This window comes from Ostrea edulis, chromosome 10 (assembly GCF_947568905.1).
Source record: "Ostrea edulis chromosome 10, xbOstEdul1.1, whole genome shotgun sequence".
NCBI classification, from domain to species: Eukaryota; Metazoa; Mollusca; class Bivalvia; order Ostreida; family Ostreidae; genus Ostrea; species Ostrea edulis.
In genome coordinates this window covers 2836862-2858727 of record NC_079173.1, presented here as the reverse complement: position 1 = coordinate 2858727, position 21866 = coordinate 2836862, and the positions used below count along the sequence as shown (strand labels likewise).

At 35.8% G+C, this 21866-nt stretch overlaps 1 protein-coding gene across 1 annotated transcript in view; it reads right to left on the bottom strand.

Moving 5' to 3' along the window:
• Positions 1 to 21866, bottom strand: part of LOC125666323 (PDF receptor-like) — a 59387-nt gene that overhangs the window by 11508 nt on the left and 26013 nt on the right. The window contains exons 2-9 of the mRNA XM_056152446.1: positions 19706 to 19810; positions 17787 to 17810; positions 17392 to 17496; positions 15542 to 15687; positions 13613 to 13879; positions 12285 to 12441; positions 7344 to 7404; positions 2446 to 2515 (exon numbers count right to left, since the gene is read on the bottom strand). Coding sequence (XP_056008421.1) covers positions 2446 to 2515; positions 7344 to 7404; positions 12285 to 12441; positions 13613 to 13879; positions 15542 to 15687; positions 17392 to 17496; positions 17787 to 17810; positions 19706 to 19810 — 935 coding nt within the window. The remainder of the gene's footprint in view (positions 1 to 2445; positions 2516 to 7343; positions 7405 to 12284; positions 12442 to 13612; positions 13880 to 15541; positions 15688 to 17391; positions 17497 to 17786; positions 17811 to 19705; positions 19811 to 21866) is intronic.

Sequence of the window (21866 nt, the reverse complement as noted above, 5' to 3'; positions counted from 1 at the left end):
ACTAATAAATGGAATATTGACGGTATACATAATGTAATATTGACGGTATACATAACGTAATATTGACGGTATATATGTTGCTATCACTAATAAATGTAATATTGACGGTATGCATAATGTAATATTGACGGTATACATAATGTAATATTGACGGTATATATGTTGCTATAACTAATAAATGTAATATTGACGGTATACGTAATGTAATATTGACGGTATACATAATGTAATATTGGCGGTATATATGTTGCTATCACTAATAAATGTAATATTGACGGTATATATAATGTAATATTGACGGTATATATGTTGCTATCATTAATACATGTAATATTGACGGTATACATGATGTAATATTGACGGTATACATAATGTAATATTGACGGTATATATGATGTAATATTGACGGTATACATAATGTAATATTGACGGTATATATGTTGCTATCACTAATAAATGTAATATTGACGGTATACATGATGTAATATTGACGGTATACATAATGTAATATTGACGGTATATATGTTGCTATCACTAATAAATGTAATATTGACGGTATACGTAATGTAATATTGACGGTATACATAATGTAATATTGACGGTATATGTGTTGCTATCACTAATAAATGGAATATTGACGGTATACATAATGTAATATTGGCGGTATATATGTTACTATCACTAATAAATGTAATATTGACGGTATACATAATGTAATATTGACGGTATACATAATGTAATATTGGCGGTATATATGTTGCTATCACTAATAAATGTAATATTGACGGTATACATAATGTAATATTGACGGTATATATGTTGCTATCACTAACCAATGTAATATTGACGGTATACATAATGTAATATTGACAGCATATGTGTTGCTATCACTAATAAATGTAATATTGACGGTATACATAATGTAATATTGACAGTATATATGTTGCTATCACTAATAAATGCAAATATTGACGGTATACATAATGTAATATTGACGGTATATGTGTTGCTATCACTAATAAATTTAATATTGACAGTATACATAATGTAATATTCACAGTATATTATTGCTATCACCAATCAATGTAATATTCACGGTTTACATAACGTAATATTGACGGTATATATGTTGCTATCACTAATAAATGTAATATTAACGGTATACATAATGTAATAATGACGGTATACATAATGTAATATTGACGGTATATATGTTGCTATCACTAATAATTGTAAAATTGACGGTATACATAATGTAATATTGACGGTATATATGTTGCTATCACTAATAAATGCAATATTGACGGTATACATAATGTAATATTGACGGTATATATGTTGCTATCACTAATAAATGCAATATTGACGGTATACATAATGTAATATTGGCGGTATATGTGTTGCTATCACTAATAAATGTAATATTGACGGTATACATAATGTAATATTGACGGTATACATAATGTAATATTGGCAGTATATATGTTGCTATTACTAATACATGTAATATTGACGGTATACATAATGTAATATTGACGGTATATATGTTGCTATCACTAATCAATGTAATATTGACGGTATACATAATGTAATATTGACGGTATACATAATGTAATATTGGCAGTATATATGTTGCTATTACTAATACATGTAATATTGACGGTAAACATGCTGATCTCACTATAAAGGCAATTATTGACGGTATATTTACTCCTATAACTATTTACTGATGGTATACTCACCACTATGATGGTGACCCTCGGGGCCTCTTTGATACAGTACTCATTTAAATAATTAATGTAATATTGACTGTATACTTACTCCTATGACTAGTGTAATATTGACGGTATACTCACCCATATGACGGTGACAACCACGTGTAATATTGACGCTATACTCACTCCTATCACTAGTGTAATATTGACACTATACTCACCCCTATCACTAGTGTAATATTGACGCTATACTCACCCCTATCACTAGTGTAATATTGACGCTATACTCACTCCTATCACTAGTGTAATATTGACGGTATATATGTTGCTATCACTAATCAATGTAATATTGACGGTATACATAATGTAATATTGACGGTATATATGTTACTATTACCATTGCATGTAATATTGACGGTAAACATGCTGATCTCACTTTTAAAGAGCTAATATGAAAGACAATCATAACTATAACTAGTGTAATACTGATGGTATACTCACCACTATGATGGTGATCCTCGGGACCTCTTTAATACAGTACTCATTTAAATAATTAATGTGATATTGACGGTATACTTACTCCTATGACGGTGACCACCACGTGTAATATTGACGCTATACTCACCCCTATCACTAGTGTAATATTGACGCTGTACTCATCCCTATCACTAGTGTAATATTGACGCTATACTCACTCCTATGAATAGTGTAATATTGACGGTATACTCACCCCTATGACGGTGACTCTCGGGGCCTCTATAATCCAGTATTCATTTAAAAAGTAATACGGAAACCAGCAGCTGAAAGATATCAATAAATGAAATAAAGACCGCGTGTCTGTGAAAGAACGAGAAAGAAAGCAAACAATCCCTCTATTCTATATCAATTTACCTCACAGCAATAATCAGATCTAAATCTTTTATGAGAAGTATGTTTTACAAATTCGGGAGTCAGAGAACCATTGCTTTGATGCAGCGTGGATCATTGTTAAACTTCATTCCGTTCCATGATCTCCTTTATACAACACAACACAATACAGTAAAACTCGAATATAGCGAACACGGATATAGCGAAATTACGGCTATAGCGAAGTGAAATCGATTTCCCCGGCAAATTCTTTATATATTCTATATAAAAATCTGCGTTTATAACGAACACGGATATAGCGAATTTACTGATATAACGAAGTAAATATCTATTCCCCTTAAATTAAAAATGAACGTATAAATCACCTTTTATAACGAATTTATTTTTTTCATTTTAAACTTGCGATTTTTAAAAATGGTTTTCCATTGCCATAAAGGATCCACACTTATTACGAAATTTCTGTTTGTATTTTTTCAAGAAAGGTTGTTAATGCAAAACAATACTTACACATACGTTTAGCAAATATATTGTCGGTATTGTTTACTATTCTCGCTAATCAAATTTGAAATTTGATTGCATTTATTTTATCGTACACTCCTTTATTTGTGTAAAGCAACAATAAATGACAACTGCAATAGACTGTACATGTATGTATTGCGCATACTTTTGTTAAAAAATTTTCTCTCGACATGTTCTTGCGTGACTTAATAATCAATCAAGATAAATTATCATATATAAATAATAAGTATATTTTTTGTATAAAATATTTCTTCTCGAAAATATATAGGCTTAAGTTCTCTTAGAGACAATACAAACGCAAGAATATCAATTGCCGCTTTCTTATACAACTGATATACATGTAGAACAAATCAGTTTTATAACGAATTCGTTATATTTGAATTATGAATTCGCTATAAACGTATAGCGAATTACGCTTATAACGAATTTTTATAGAATGTCCGCAGAAATTCGCTATATCAGAGTTTTACTGTATAGAGCTGACAGTGTCCGCAAATCATTCTTATCATTACATGCAGGAACAGAAACACCGAGGACGAACTCGCTGTATCTACACCCCAAATTCATTTTCATAATTAAAGATTATCTTTTAATCAACAATGGGAAGATTGTGTATTTAGATCTTTTAAAAAGTGTATGACGCAAAGGGATAGGATAATACATCGGTATTAGAGTGGGGGTCAAATAATATACCGGCATCAAATTGGAGGGTCAGATGATATACCAGCATTACATTAGGGGGTCAGGTGATATACCGGTATTATTTGGACTCTAGAATTTCTTATTTGCAAACAAAACGCCTTTTTTATCATTCCGGGATAAATCACTCCCAAAAAAATCATATAAAATACTTAAGAGCTTGTATCACTTTTTCGATGGTGTCGCGGTGGCCGAGAGTTTAGAGCATTCGCCCCGCATGCGGAAGGCCGGGATTCGAATCCCGGCGGCGACATACCTAAGTCGCTAAAATAGGTAGTGACAGTTCCATCGCATCCAGATGTGAATATCACGGGTCCTCGAAGATGACCTTAAAAACGGATGCCCCGTGTCGCAGTAGGTGTGGCACGCTAAAGAACCCTAACTGCTCAATGGCCGTAAGCGCCGAGCATAGGTCTAAATTTGAAACCCTTCACCGGTCTTGGTGATGTATCCATATGAGTGAAAAATTCTCGAGCGAGACGTTAAGCAAGATACAAGATCAATCAATCAATCGATGGTGAAATCATACCTCATAAGAGGTGTTTTATCGAGCCATTAAATAAAAATTTAGTGCAATGAGCTACCTTAAGATGGACATAAGTCACGTAATCTTAATATGCTCAGTTGGTAATAAGTGATATCTGGTATGCTCTGTGGGTAAAAACGGAGTTGGTGTATTGAAATGGAAATAACTAATGGAGATCACATCATGTACAGATACACGGTGGTGGATTGGAAAGAAAACAGCGCACGACATTTCTGCTCACAAACGCAACGTTTATTTGCAAACGAACGCTGCTTTTCGAACATCTTTATTTGAAGACATCAATGGTACAAGTCGCAGCGAGTCTATAGTCATATCATACATCTAATATTGTCACTGTAACATTATTCATAGCTACATATTGGTTTGTTAGGCTTAATTCGTTGATTAGCTTAACAATTATACATTTTAAAGACAATGATCCGTGTAATAGTGTAAGGTGAAGACAACTGTAACGTGCAAGGGAGGTCACTGCCTGTGAAACCCCGCGGGCTCGTACCCGTGATAGAAACGGATAGCCCTGAGATGCTGCAAATATGTACAATGCGCAGACTTAATCAGTTGTACTGCGCCTATATAGGATCCATTGACTGGTAGCGAACAAGTGCACTGGCAGGGAATTCCACACACCAGCGCACTTCCACAAGGACAAGCAGGGATGTCCGCACACCTGCCCTTGCGCTGTGATAGGCAGGGTTGACCGCACACCTATCACTATATAAATAGCGGTTCTAATCAGAGACACTGGCAGGGATTTCCGCACACCAGAGCTCTACCACAAGACAGGCAGGGATGTCCTCACACCTGATCTTGCGCAGCAACAAGCAGGGATGTCCACACACTTGTAGCTATGAGATGCCAAATCCAGAGCAGGGATTGACCACACACTCTGGCAGTAATAAGCAGGGATGACCGCACACTTACTACTAAGACGTACAATATAAGTAGGGAAGTCCGCACACTTATACGTACCTTACAGGGTTTGTCGAGTTTAACTTCTAGAACCGTTCTCCCCGCACCCATCGTATAGAAGAATCCTATATATCCGCAGTACCATAATGATCCGTAGTGTATAATTACTTATCAATTAAAACAAAATACTAATCATACCCAAACTTACTAATCTTTATAGAATCTACTATAGAAACACACAATGATTATAATTGCATGTACTTTAATTCAAAACTAACCATCATGAAATATTTATTTGAGTATGTCTAATAAGCAATTAAAATGACAAGGGCGATAACTCTCGCAATAAAGATAACATAAGGAATACAGCTTTCCGCTTCACAACAATGATCAATCTCATAACTCCTATAAAAGTGAAGATAACGAACAATAACCAATCTCATAACTCCTATAAAGGTGACGATAACGAACAGTAATCAATCTCATAACTCCTATAAAGGTGAATATAACGAAGAGTGATCAATCTCATAACTCATATAAAGGTGAAGATAACGAGCAGTGATCAATCTCATAATTCCTGTAAAGGTGAATATAACGAACAGCGTTCAATCTCATAACTCATATCAATGTGAAGATAACGAGCAGTGATCAATCTCATAACTCTTATAAAGGTAAAGATAACGAAGAGTGATCAATCTCATAACTCATATAAAAGTGAAGATAACGAACAGTGAAATCTCATAACTCCTATAAAGGTGAAGATAACAAACAGTGATCAATCTCATAACTCATATAAATATGAATATAACGAGCAGTGATAAATTTCATAACTCCTATAAAGGTAAAGATAACGAACAGTGATCAATCTCATAACTCCTATAAAGGTGAATATAACGAACAGCGATCAATCTCATAACTCATATCAATGTGAAGATAACAAGCAGTGATCAATCTCATAACTCTTATAAAGGTAAAGATAACGAACAGTGATCAATCTCATAACTCATATAAAGTTGAAGATAACGAACAGTGAAATCTCATAACTCCTATAAAGGTGAAGATAACAAACAGTGATCAATCTCATAACTCATATAAATATGAATATAACGAGCAGTGATCAATCTCATAACTCCTATAAAGGTAAAGATAACGAACAGTGATCAATCTCATAACTCCTATAAAGGTGAAGATAACAAACAGTGATCAATCTCATAACTCCTATAAAGGTGAATATAACGAACAGCGATCAATCTCATAAATCCTATATGCAATACAAAATGGAGACTTGGACCCCTGGGCACACCAGAGGTGGGATCATGTACCTAGGAAGAGTAAGCATACCCTGTCGACACCCGCAGTTAGCCCTATATCTTGATCAGGTAAACGGAGTTATCGGTAGTCAAAATCAGTGTGCCAAGAACGGCCTAACAATTGGCATGAAAGGAATCAAACAACATATGACCCAATGGTACATGAAGTGTACAAAATATATGATAGATAGAAAATATTACTTGCATGGACGTTGAAGGAATAACAGAGTGTTTTTAAACTAGAGCGCCAAATATCTCATTTATAATATCTAATAATTCATAAATTCCAATACTTCATTCTAGTTTATTTTACATTGATAAGTGTGTCAAATTACTGCACAATGGGATTGGTAATATTGATAACTACATAATTCCTGATTCTTTACATAGATGTAAATCAGTACATTAGATAATGCAGTTCATTCTAGTCGTAACGAATAAGAAAGTATTTACCATATTCACCCATCCAAGAGCCCCATAGGAAACATATTCTCCCCTCCGATACCACGTAACATTTAATTTTAAAACATTGTCTTGTTCACTGAAATGACTGATTTATTTGTCATTGATCAGTGATGTGATTTCAAAATGTTGCAACCGAAACGTTTTCAAGTATACGTCAAAATAAATATACTCAGAGTTCTTTAAACAAATTGTAATAATGCTAAAAAAATGAAATAATTACTAGGTTTAAGTATTTCAATGCAAACATATTTCATTCGTACGAAAAAGGAAATGTGTATAACTGTATGATATTCATTGTACAATAGGACGTACCTGTTTTTATGAAGTTTGAGCATCGTAACGACCCAGGCCACTGTGAAGGGTATAGGGGTAACTGTAATGAAGAAAATTTGTATTTATTGTAAAAAACCACCAAAACTTTAAAACCGTCATGACAACTCATCAACAGCCCAATGATACATTTCTTTTTGTTCAACACAGGTAACATTCATGTACATGTTTTGGTATTTTGGAAGATAATGCGATGATTTAGATCCCTGAAAAGCAAATTTACCAAGTTCAAGTTCAAATTCAATTTTTCTCTCACACAAAGTTATGGTACATGGAATTCTATATTAATTATATACAAATAATTATATACAAATAAAGACAACATAGGTGTGCAATATGATACATGTATACACAAATAAAGACAACATAAATGTGAAAAGAGCAGAGTAAGGTTAGGTGAATGAAATGAATCATGGAGGATGGACTTAGTTATATATTTTAGATATCAAATTACACATTTTGATTACTTCATTGGAATAAGCAGTTGACAACAGTTCAGAAAATCTGTAAAATTTTGGTTTATAACAATATTTTCTATACAGGTGTTTTTCGCTGACATATCGCGTACTGGTTTCGTATTGGCCAAGGAAATGATAATACTGTTATCATACTATTAAATAATTCAGAAGATCGAAACTGGCTACTGGAGCCTACGAAAAGATACCTGGTAAACCATGTATTGTGTTACATCACTGTTCGTTATCTTCGCCTTTCATGTATTGCAAAACCTAGCCGGAGTGGAAGAGAGAAGGCGAAGATAACGAACAGTGATCACTCTCATAACTCCTATAAAGGTGAAGATAACAAACAGTGATCAATCTCATAACTCCTATAAAGGTGAAGATAACGAACAGTGATCACTCTCATAACTCCTATAAAGGTGAAGATAACAAACAGTGATCAATCTCATAACTCCCGTAAAGAGAAAGTAAACACGGATCCCTGGATACACCAAAGGTGGGATCAGGTGCCAAGAGGGAATATCCTAAAGAAAAACTCCAGAGTTAGTCATTTAAAGAAAACAACGAAACTTCCACGATCGTTAATCTGTAGGTGTCATGGCACCTGTAGAAGCAATATCGGAAAGAAAAGTTTTGGCACGGATAGGAAACGAGTTTTAGTGAATTCGCGTGTAGTAGCACATGTATCCTATTTATAGAACTTTTTGTCACTATGCCTAACATACATGGACATATAACGATGTTTTATTCTAGGATAACAAAATGAAATACATTATGGTGTGCAATATCTGTTCTACAGAAAGCCTGCATGCGATGACAGACGATGTAGTTCAAAAGATCCAGACAATTCACGGCCTACGTTATGATCTGAAAGGTAAAACTAGTAAACGCCCCGTTCTCAGTCGACAGTGTCTGCGCTTTCTTCACATCGTTAAAAGTGCATGATACTTTGGACAGAGATTTGGATGAAGAATACTAAGATTTAACAAAGCATTTATATATCATCAAACATGGGGATTTATAACAGTTAAACATTTGAAGACTCGTGGAATATGTGTAACTTGAGACAATAACGAAAGATTTGATTGATTTATAACGACACTGTTTCTCATGATTGTAGGATATTAATTATGAACTTGATAATGGTGGTAACCAACTTCTTTAGAAACATTTTAATGCACCGGACCACTCTATCTTGTCCATGAGGGTAAGGATTTTAGAAAAAAATTACCATCACACAAACAATCCTACATTAAGTACCCCTTTTCGTAGACAACGAGAAGATCACTGGATCAGGACCCTAGGTACTGCATTTCCATATGGATGTAATGATAATGTATATGATGTGGGAAATTTGATTAGTCCACAAGGAAATAACGTTAATGTGATGGGACTCTTTCCCAATACCCAAAGACGAAAACGCAGTCACGGACATCGTTCATATAAAAGACCAAATATAAATGATGTCACGTTTGATTCACTTTTGCCTCACGTCAACAGACAATTGGGTCCACATCATATTCGTACAAAACTTTACTCTATTCCATTGAGGGTTTTACACACATTATTTGAAGACGTTTTGGCTAGTCTATACTTGGATTTTCCAACACCTGAATATAGACTGAACTCTGTGATTATGGATGTCGCCTACCACAGGCTCTATAAACCAGCACGGACCATGGATGATATTCCTTCCAAATCATGCCGTCAGTTCCTTAAGCTCAAATTTACAAACAAAGGAATAGATGACGTCAACATAAGCAACATTCTTCGTCATAAAAGGGTTCAGTCGTGTATTCCAACTTATTTCAAATTCAAGTCTACACCCTGTATTTCCTACAGCTATACTTCTACTATTGCAACCAAACTTTTCAATTATAAACAAACTTTGCAGTGCGTAGATATAGACCATCTTATACGTAATCCACCAACATGTTCTTGTTCTTCATCTTCTTTCAACTACAGTCCAGCTGGACATGTCATTACTGGTGATGTTGATATAGTTGAAAATGAGGATCTCAAATCACTTATTCTTAAAGGTCCTAAATACAGAGAACCTCGGTCTTTTAATTGGCAATAGAACTTCATCTCTGAGTTCTGTCGATGATTATGCCAGACGATGGGCTAAATATGAAAAAGAAGAACTTAATACATTGTCAGAATGGGTTAAAAGTATAAGAGGGATCTTAAAATCCCGCATTAGACACATGAAAACAAAAGTACGTACCATCTATCCTTCTGTGTTTAGCAAACCAGAAGTGATAAAAGAATTAGATAGGTTACATGAGGAATATGTTTTGGTTCCAGCTGACAAAGCTAGTAACAACATTGTCTTTGTAAGGCTCATTATTACAACTGTCTTTTAAACGAACTTGGCATTAATTCCACTTTTGGTAATCATACTTATACTCCAACTGCCCTTTCAAAAGACGAAATTCTTCAAAGCCATGCTTCAGTTTTAGACACATTTAATATTTCAGTCAATGGGTCGAATGAATATAAGTTACCGTACCTATACTGGATTCCTAAACTACATAAAAACCCTTACAAACAAAGATACATTGCTGGATCCAGTAAGTGCTCTACCAAGCCCCTATCTTTGCTCCTCACGAAAATGTTAACAGCTGTGAAGAAGAAACTTCAAACTTACTGTGCGACTACATATGCCAGAAGTGGTGTTAATCAAATGTGGATTCTAAAAAATTCTAAAGAACTTTTAGTAAACTTGAAATCAGAGAATTTTCCCCAAATCAATAGCATTAAAATCTATGACTTTTCAACACTATACACGACCATTCATCACGATAAATTAAAGACTAGACTTTATGACATCATAGACAGTTGCTTCTTCAACAAAAACGGAAATATTCATATTTTGTGATCAGTCATTCAAAAACTTAGTTTGTTAAACACAAATCTGATTCCACGCACAAGTACTCAGAAGTTGAAATAAAAAATATGCTAGAGTTCCTCATTGACAATATCTTCGTGGTCTTTGGTGATCAGGTCTTCCAACAGTTTGTTGGAATTCCCATGGGCACGAATTGTGCTCCTTGGTTAGCTGACCTGTTTTTATATTCATATGAAGCAGAATGTATTCAAAAACTTCTACGTGAGAAGAAAAAATCTCTCAATGTGACCTTCAATTCGACTTTTAGATATATCGATGATGTTTTGTCTATTAACAATGATAGCTTTCATTCATATGTCGATTTGATATATCCCTGTGAGCTTGAAATAAAGGACACCACAGAGTCGTCCACTTCTGCTTCATACTTAGATCTTTTATTGAAAGTAGACATTAACGGCAAACTGACAACTCAACTGTATGACAAACGGGATGATTTCAGCTTCTCCATCGTCAACTTCCCACATTTATGTAGCAATATTCCATTATCACCTGCATATGGTGTTTATATATCTCAACTGATTCGATATGCACGAGCTTGTTCTGGGTATAGTCAGTTTTTAAATCGAGGTAAGCTACTGACAAACAAGTTGATGGTACAGGGATTTCAACAGTCTCGATTGAAGTCAGCATTTCGCAAATTCTATGGTCGTTATAACGATCTAGTTCGTCAATACAACCTCGCATTTGGGTCAAATGCTGTCTGACGTGTTTCATACCAATTGTTAAGCCGTTCTTGGCACACTGATTTTGACTGCAGATAACTCCGTTTACCTGATCAGGATATGGGGCTCACGGCGGGTGTGACCGGTCAACAGGGGATGCTTACTCCGCCTAGGCACCTGATCCCACCTCTGGTGTGTCCAGGGGTCCGTGTTTGCCCAACTATCTATTTTGTATTGCTTGTAGGAGTTATGAGATTGATCACTGTTCGTTATCTTCACCTTGCATACAATATGTAATTATAACTAAGTAATAATTTTGTGGGAAATCATTATCGCTAATCATGACGGGAGAATGTCATACAGTGCAGGAGCCTGCATCTGCTACGTAATCTAGCATTATCGTAAAGGCTGTAAACTTTCAGGTAACACTAGCATCATCATAAGCCTTGTAAACATTCAGGAAAAACTAACAGTTGAGGGTATTGATAATCAGGAAGTACAACATAGGCAGAAAGCAAACTCAACAAATTCCAGGATTCAAACCAGCATTTACTAACTCTAACGCAATGCTTGTTTTATAATGAATATACACAATAAAACAGTAAGCAAAGTAAATAACAAATTAACAAATGACTTTTGACAATCCTAATATTGGATGGTTCTTCAGGCAGTATTAAATGCTAGTTCCAGAATCATTTACAGATGCCAGTGTTGACACAGACATAATCAAAGTACTGAAAGTACTGATAGGAGTTTTCATCACGTGTTACGTCACGCTTACAACAGGAAATATGGTAATCTAATATCTAATAATAATTGACACATGCACCGATACAATGAACCGTTCCCTGCAGTAGCCATGCAAGTGAAAGACATACATGACTCTTACCCCAGCCAAGGACATAGTAGACGAAGTAGTTGGGTTTCCCTGAGAAGAATGACACGGCTATGATGTTGTGTAGGTGTATTCCTTCCACAAACATCCACATAAACTGCACCGACTCCGTATACTCCAGCAGCGTGTAGATCGTCTCGCAGAACGTCGGCTGTGAAGAATTTCAAAACACGTGTTAATGACGTCGTCAGAGATATCGCTGACTACAGTAACTGTATTGTGCAATGGCGGCTTATGGAGAATATGTGTAACATTTAAGAGCCGTTTAAAAGTTTGGTGTATGATATGAAAAGTGAAGATAACGAACAGTGATGAATCTCATAACTCCTATAAGTTATCTATTATTCTGTGGTGAATTTCCACAAGTTTATTCCGTTTAGTTTTGTCTTCATGTTTAATATGATGTATATTTCTTATCGTAAGTCATACGAATAAAATTGTATTTAGGGTACGATAGTTTGTAAAAGAATGTAAATTATCCCATTCACATCAATTGTTAACACCATCTCTCTCTCCTTTCTTCATCTTCTATTCCTTTTCACATAATTTCTCTCACCCCCTCTCTTCCTCCCTACCACTTCCTCCTAACATCTTTACCCTGGCAGTCGTTTTTCACATACCGGTCGACATGGGATGCCTGACTCCTCCTAGACACCTGATTTCACCCCTGGTATATCCAGGGGTCCGTGTTTGCCTATTTTTCTATTTGAATTTCTTATAGGATTGATGAGACTCATCACTGTTTGTTATCTTCACCTTTCAAATATAAACACACGTAGATACATATGTATATACACATATATACATACGCATACATACATACACATACATCCACACACATGGAAACTTACATAAACACATAAACACGCAAACACATAGACATACCTTACACACGTTCACATAGATATACAAACATCCTGTATGCATATATGCAAACAAATGCAAGTACAGACGTACATACATACCTCTGGTGTATCCAGGGGTCCGTGTTTGCCCAACTATCTATTTTATATTGCTTGTAGGAGTTATGAGATTGATCACTGTTCGTTATCTTCACCTTTCATACAAATCAATATACAAACTCACACATACAAACAAAAAGTTGATATGACAGGGGTTTCAGGTGTCTCGTTTTAAAATCAGCAATTTGCAAAGTTTATGGCCGTTGCAATGATCTAGTGTGCAAATACAACCTGCAATTGGGTCATATGCTGTCTGGTGTGTTTCATAGCAAACGTACATACATTTGTGCATACATACAGTCTGACAAATCTATCGATACATGATTACACACATACAGATGCACATATATATATAAATACCGTATGGAATATAGCTATGTAACTTCCGGTGGCTGCGAGATAATCTGATTGCTTTTCTCGGGCAATATACTGATCAATGTAAAGGATCAGTCGGATGATAACTTGCACTATGATAGAGACCAAGAGGTTCCGATGGATCCTTGTTCTGTGGCACCGTAATGTTCGGAAGTAACAGAAAATGAACAGTGACGTCACACACGACACAAGCGAGACACAGAGACCTATTATTTCCATAGTTCGAGTTCCAACAACAATTTTCTTCATCCACTGAAACATAAAAGTAATGATTAAATTAAAATGATGCAACCCTGAACAATTTTAAAGAATAACGGTCCTTTTATTTCATCCGTTTTTGGATTGAGAAATGTTATAATATGATAGATTTGTGCGTAAAATACACGAACGGACGAAAACAGTACTTACTGACTACATAGAAAATATTCTTAATCTTCAATACATGCATTGAGTACATCATCGTTACTTTTGTAAAATCGGATAATCTTCACTACCGAGAATACATCAGTAAGAAAGAGAGGCATCATGTGAGAAAAAGATTGATTGATGCATAGCTCTTATCCTTGGACGAATTTGGCTCCACTTGTTTGGCACGCAGTTTTTGGCTATATTTAGCTCTAAAACTTCATAGTTATTTCGGATTTCAAACATTTCGGTTGAGCATCACTGAAGAGACATTATTTGTCGAAATGCGCATCTGGTGCATCAAAATTGGTACCGTATAAGTTTTACATTGACTGATTTTATATTGTTTAACGTCCCTCTCAAGAATGTTTCACTCATCTGGAAACGTCACCATTGCCGGTGAAGGGCTGCAAAATTTAGGCCTTTGCTTGACGCGTACGGCCTTTTACCAGGGAGGGATCTTTATCGTGCCACACCTACTGTGAAAAGGAACCTCGGATTTTTGCGGTCTCTTTCGAAGGACCACCCAATTTATTCGCCTTTTGCGACAAGCAAGGGGTACTGAGGCCTATTCTAACCCGGATCCCAACGGGATGTAAGAAAAAGGGTTGGCGAGGTTTGATCAACGGATACTACGTATTAAATTCATTGGCTCATGAGCGATTGTGTCTTTGTTCCTTCTCATATTTGAGTATAATATATCAAAAATTGATACTCTCGTGTGGATTTGGGTTAAAATAGGTTCCCAGTACCCCTTGCTTGTCGTAAGAGGCGACTGAATAAGACGGTCGCCCTTACGACAATCAAGGAGTACTGATTATATATTCTACCTTATCTATAGAGTGTAAAAATTAGTTTGTGCAATGATAGCTAAATTGTAATCCATTCTGCTTCAATATAACATTAATTTATACACATGCCCATCTTCTTCTAGCAAATGAGAATGCAATGAGAGATTGAGATCCCTCATACCTTGAGAATATTTATAGCAATATAAAAAAGTATCCGTCATCAATCCGGTGTAATTTCCAGACATCATATGAATTACCAGACACCGAAAAGGGGAATGCAATGAGAGAAGGAATATCATCTGTTTGATAATGGGATATTGAAGTTAAAGATAACGAACAGCCAAAATTCCTATAATATCGTCTGTTTAAAATCCCTCAAACCTGGAGAATACAATGTATATCTTTCAATACCTAGATAAAGTTTACCAATGTGTATTGCAGACATCATATGAATTACCAGATACTGGTATGACTTGCATGTTATGGGAGTCTATCATTGGTTGTAACGGACATTGAGACGGTATATATTGTATGTTATGGAGTCTGTGATTGGTTGTACCGGATAATGAGAGAGTATAAATTGTATGTTATGGAGTCTGTGATTGGTTGTACCGGATAATGAGAGGGTATAAATTGTATGTTACAGAGTCAGTGATTGGTTGTACCGGACATTGAGAGGTTATATCTTGTATGTTATGGAGTCTATCATTGGTTGTACCTGTCGATCTTCTACAGATTTATTTCCGTAGAATTTAGCCATCAACCTCCGTGACTCTGGTGTGTAACAGTCCGTGTAGTTTGTGTACCCCAGGGGCTGCGGTCCCTCCCAAACCGAAGTATCGCCACATCGCCTAAATGCCATCTCTGTAACAAAAAATACAGATATTAGTACCCCACGGTTCCTACCAAACAGAAGTATCGCCACATCGCCTAAATGCCATTTCTGTAACAGGGTTAGAAGAATATACAATTGCAGATATACGTATAGTGTGGGATAAAATTAAAATTCGAATATCATTTTTACTACTAATAAGTCTCTTATCAAATAGCATTGTTTTTAAATAACCTTAAGCAGTATTTATTCAAAACAACAAATTTACAACATTGAATAAAAATATAGATTGAAAATCAATCGTTTTAGACACCATTTGAACGTAAAGTAATTTATACGGTTTGATTTTGTGATGTAACGAGCCAGTGCGTAAAAAGTATTTTTTGAATATTTGAAAACTGAAAATGCGTTACTTAAGGTATCACGCCGGTAATTGACCAATCGAAATGAACTTAGTCAATTGTGGTTTTATACATTTAAAAGAAATACTTTTTTGCGTGCGAGATTTTTTTTATTTCCAGTTATTTGTGTTTCTTAAATTGTGTATCCCTGATTAGGAATTGTTATGCAATTTGTAAAACTAAGCACTTGCTCACAAGGGAACTATTTGCTGTAGGTTGATAAGACGAAGAAGTATTGTATGGGTGACTGAATAGCGTGGTGGTTAACACATTAGCTTTTCACCGCTGCGACACGAGTTCGATCCTAGATCATTGGCAGTGATAGCATGGTGGTCACCCGTCCGTACACGTGGTTTTACTCCGAGTACTCCGGTTTCCTCCCACAAAATGTCAACAGCGTCATAAATTGAATCCCATGAACCTTACATTTTATTGGAAGTTAAATGATAATCAGAATCAGAATCAGCGTGTACATGTATCCTGATTAATGAATTCAAGCTGTCCATCAAAATTAGGATATCAATGTATGGCAAGAAAAGCTGAAGATAACATTGTTTTGCTATTTCTGACGTTTAGAGTTTTGGTTCAAAACTGGTGCCAAAGCAATTAAAAGATAAGTATTCTTTCCGAAAATAAAATGTTTATTATATCACTTTCAAATTTCACAGGCGTCTTTAAATCCAAAACAAACTTTCGAAACTATGTTACATAGCAATTCCTATTCCAACTTAAGACATATTTCAACTATCATGTATACCTGGGAATAAAAGGGACAAGAAAGTAGGAACAATAGTATTCTAAAAATCGATAAAAAGAGGAGCAAAATTGTCTGAATTCATGATTCTTGCTTTAGTGGGTGGATTGGTATCCCAGGTTCCTTTCCATTAAAAGCATCTTCGACGAGAGAATAGTCATAATATGATACAGCCTGTAATTAGGTAATTGCAATATGAACAAAAAGTCTTTAGTTAATATTCTTAAGTCTGATTGCATATATTATTAAATTGCGAATTGAAATAAAAGTATATGCGAGTTTACATCACACATAGTGTGAAGAGACGTGCTGTGGAATCATTACAATTCGTGGTGGCTCAATTTTCGTGGAATTCGTGGGTACTCCTCACCCACGACTTTACATCTTCAACGAATAAAGACAAAGCAAACATTCCAAAGTTATCTTTCTAACAAATATCAAATTCCGCGGCATTACGTCCCCCACGAACCCGCAAAAAGTCAGCAATCCACGAAAATTGGCCCCCACGAATTTAAATGATTCTATAGTAGGCGGAAGCATACTAAGAATTAAGAAAATGGTTGGTAATTGGTTTTACTCACTGTTTGGGTCCAAGCCCGGGTAGGGGGGACATTCCATGTAAACTGTCTGTCCTGGGGGGACGGAGGGCCAACAGAGAATGGTGTCCCATGTAGCTCGGCACCAGTCTACAATAATCTCAGACTGTACATGGAAATCAAATGTAGCTCTCTAGTGAAAAGTGGGATGTAATGTAAAACCTTTACGGTACCAATTCTGATGAACCAGATGCGGATTTTGACGCTCAAGCCGAAATTATGAAATTCAAAATAAAATAAACTTGTAAGAACTAAAAGGAAAACTAGAGTGGCATAAACTGGAGCCAAATTCTTCCAAGGAAAAGAGCTATGCATGAATAAATCCACCCTTATTTTTTTAGTTTCAGTGCAACATTTTCTGCGCACATTTGATGTCTTACATGGTTGTTTTCTTGCATCGCCGCCTGAAAATTCACATCTTATAGAAAAGGATAAAATGGTCTGTAGATCTCTAGTTTGTTATACAACTACCCCAAGACCGGAACTCCATATATAACTTAAATATATACCGAGTTGTTTTCCTAAGTGACGTATAGAGATAAGGGGCTGGTAATCATTCTTTTTTTTTTTAAATTCAGTTAATAGTAAATAAGTATAAACATGCTAAAATATGAAAAAAGCACAGCTGGTTCAGTATAAAAAACATTCAATCTCAGACTACATTTGATGAGTGATAACATAAAGAGAAAAATGATTGCTCACCATGCAATATGTCAATACCATACAGGTGAAAAACGGCAAGTGTTTTACCATGATAAAAGGGAATCCACGGAGAGCCCGAAATGTAATTTATTTTCCTTAGCTTATATCATTTCCAAAAAATCAAATGTCAATACCAACTATAATTTATACAAGTTTGATATTTACACATTGATTTGGACTACGGATTACGCAGACATTTCAATGTTTACCCGATACAGACACAGGGTTCACGACCCCACTGCAGCCTCACCTATCACCTAGTTTGTTCAGGTAAACGGAATAATCTGCAGTGAAAATCAGTATGTAAAAAACCACTTATAAATTGATATGGAACACGTCAGGAAGCAGTCGACCTAATGTCAGGTTGTAATTGCAAATCAAATGATTATAACGACCGTGTAATTTATGAAGTATTGACTTTAAACGAGACTGCGGAAACTTTGTATTCAATTACAGAATGTCACTTGTTGTCTGGCCTGTTACTAATTGCTTAGCCGTTCTTCATACACTGATTACTCTCTGTTATGTTCCCTTTATCATGGACTTTCAAAGATACTACAACCAGACCCAAGGAGAAAATTATCTCAGTAATGTTCAAGAACTTTGTTTATTCACAAGAATGTCCAAATCTGGAATAAATACCTTATTTTCTGGGCGATTGTACCACAGACAGATAAAAAAAGGACAACCATAACAATGCAAGTGATAGGTCTACATGAAAGGTGGAGATAACGAACAGTGATCAATCTCATACCTCCTATAGAGGTGAAGATAACGAACAGTGACCAATCTCATAACTCCTATAAAGGTGAAGATAACGAACAGTGATCAATCTCATCACTCCTATAAAGGTCAATATAACGAACATTGATCAATCTCATAACTCCTATAAAGGTGAAGATAACGAACAGTAATCAATCTCATCACTCCTATAAAGGTCAATATAACGAACATTGATCAATCTCATAACTCCTATAAAGGTGAAGATAACGAACAGTAATCAATCTCATAACTCCTATAAAGGTGAAGATAACGAACAGTGATCAATCTCATAACTCCTATAAAGGTGAAGATAACGAAAAGTGATCAATCTCATAACTCCTATAAAAGTGAAGATAACGAACAGTGATCAATTTCATAACTCCTATAAAGGTGAAGATAACGAACAGTGATCAATCTCATAACTCCTATAAAGGTGAAGATAATGAGCAGTGATCAATCTCATAACTCCTATAAAGGTGAACATAACGAACAGTGATCAATCTCACAACTCCTATAAAGGTGAAACACGGACCCCTGTACCTAGGTGCCTGGGAGGAGTTGAGATATATAAACACCATATGCAGGTGATAATGGAATATTGCTACATATTGTCTACATGTGTTGGAAAGTAAATGACGAGTCACTCCTTAGTACTGATTTAGGTCAACCACCCATTCCTTCATCTGGCGAATGCTCACCACCCACTAGAAACACCTACTACCGACTGTAGGAAACCAGGAAGGACAACCGACACTTTACACAACCATGATGAAATGGAGAGTATACTTTCCTTATCATCTCATCGAGTTATAAAATAGCACAACAAATAACAAACCCTCTTCTGTTTTCATTTCTGACTCCAAGGTCTGCGTACAGTGCACGCTGGACACATACTTCCATGGCTTTCGTAGACTGTTTTCAAACAGCAGAGAGTTGTTGGCTATCTGAAATATAGAATAACACTGTTTTATTCTTATTTAGTATGAATAACAAACTCTTCAGAGGAATGTACGCTCTAGGTCAATGTAGACATACTAGAGGCTTTTATTTGGGAGCATTAAGTGTGGGTTTTTTAAATGCCCTATGGAATTCTGCTCCTTTGTTAGCTGACCTCTTTTTATCTTCATATGAAGCATAATTTATTCAAATACTACTCCGTGAGAAGAAAAAAACTCTGTGGCCTTCAATTCGATATTTAAATTTATCGACAACGTTTTGTCTATAAACAATAATAATTTTCATCCATATGTCAATTCGATATATCTCAGTGAACTCGAAATAAAAAAAAATACCACAGAGTCGTCCACTTCTGCTTCATACTTAGATATTTTATTGAAAGTATATATCAACGGTAAACTAACAACTCAATTTTATGACAAATTTCTGTAATCTGATGATTTTAGCTTCTCCATCGTCAACTTTCCATATTAATATAGCAATATTCCATTATCACCTACACATGATGTTTATATCTCTCAACTGATTAGATACCCAAGAGATTGTTCTCCATATGATCAGTTTTTAAATCGAGACAAACTACTGACAAACAAGTTGAGGGTGTAGGGGTTTCAACAGTCTCATTTTAAGTCAGCATTTTGCAAATTCTTTGGTCGTTATAATATAATTTGCCAATACAATCTATCATTGAGTCAAATACTGTCGGACTTGTTAAATGGCGATTGTTAGGCCGTTCTTGGCACATTGATTTTGACTACGGATAATTCCATTTACCTGATCAGGATATAAGATTCAAGGCGGGTGTGACCGGTCGATATGGGAAGCTTACTCCTCCTATGAACCTGACCCCACTTATCGGTATATCCAGGGGTCCGTATTTGCCCGGCAACTCCCAATTTTGTATTGCTTATGAGAGTTATGAGATTGATTATTGTTCGTTATCTTCACCTTCATACTTGACAATTTGTTTTCCCTTTGTACTCAAACAGCTGTGTATGAGGTAAAATGGTTTACAATAACTTGTTTTTACGTAAATTGACAACTGTTCAGCATTAAAATTAATCAAAATACATTACTTCAGTGCATGTTCCTATTCACATTGGTTTTCAACTAGTATGTATTTGTAGAAGGCATCATGCTAGAACTGTAATCTAAAGATAGAATTGGCATGTATGCACTTATTCCATATGAAAAAAGGCAACCAATGCACAGCTAAAATTGCCTTCGTGACGTTCTGTGATATACGTGTGACGCTCTGTGATATACGTGTGACGCTCTGTGATATACGTGTGACGTTCTGTGATATACGTGTGGACGTTCTGTGATATACGTGTGATGCTCCGTGATATACGTGTGACGCTCTGTGATATACGTGTGGTTGTTCTGTGATATACGTGTGGTCGTTCTGTGGTATACGTGTGACGTTCTGTGATATACGTGTGACGTTCTGTGGTATACGTGAGACGTTCTGTGATATACGTGTGACGCTCTGTGATATATGTGTGACACTCTGTGATATACGTGTGGTTGTTCTGTGATATACGTGTGGTCGTTCTGTGATATACGTGTGACGTTCTGTGATATACGTGTGACGTTCTGTGATATATGTGTGGTCGTTCTGTGGTATACGTGTGGTCGTTCTGTGATATACGTGTGACGTTCTGTGATATACGTGTGACGCTCTGTGGTATACGTGTGGTTGTTCTGTGATATACGTGTGACGTTCTGTGATATACGTGTGGTCGTTCTGTGATATACGTGTGACGTTCTGTGATATACGTGTGGTCGTTCTGTGGTATACGTATGGTCGTTCTGTGATATACGTGTGACGTTCTGTGATATACGTGTGGTCGTTCTGTGGTATACGTGTGACGTTCTGTGATATACGTGTGACGTTCTGTGATATACGTGTGATGTTCTGTGATATATGTATGACGTTCTGTGGTATACGTGTGACGTTCTGTGATATACGTATGACGCTCTGTGATATACGTGTGACACTCTGTGATATACGTGTGACGTTCTGTGATATACGTGTG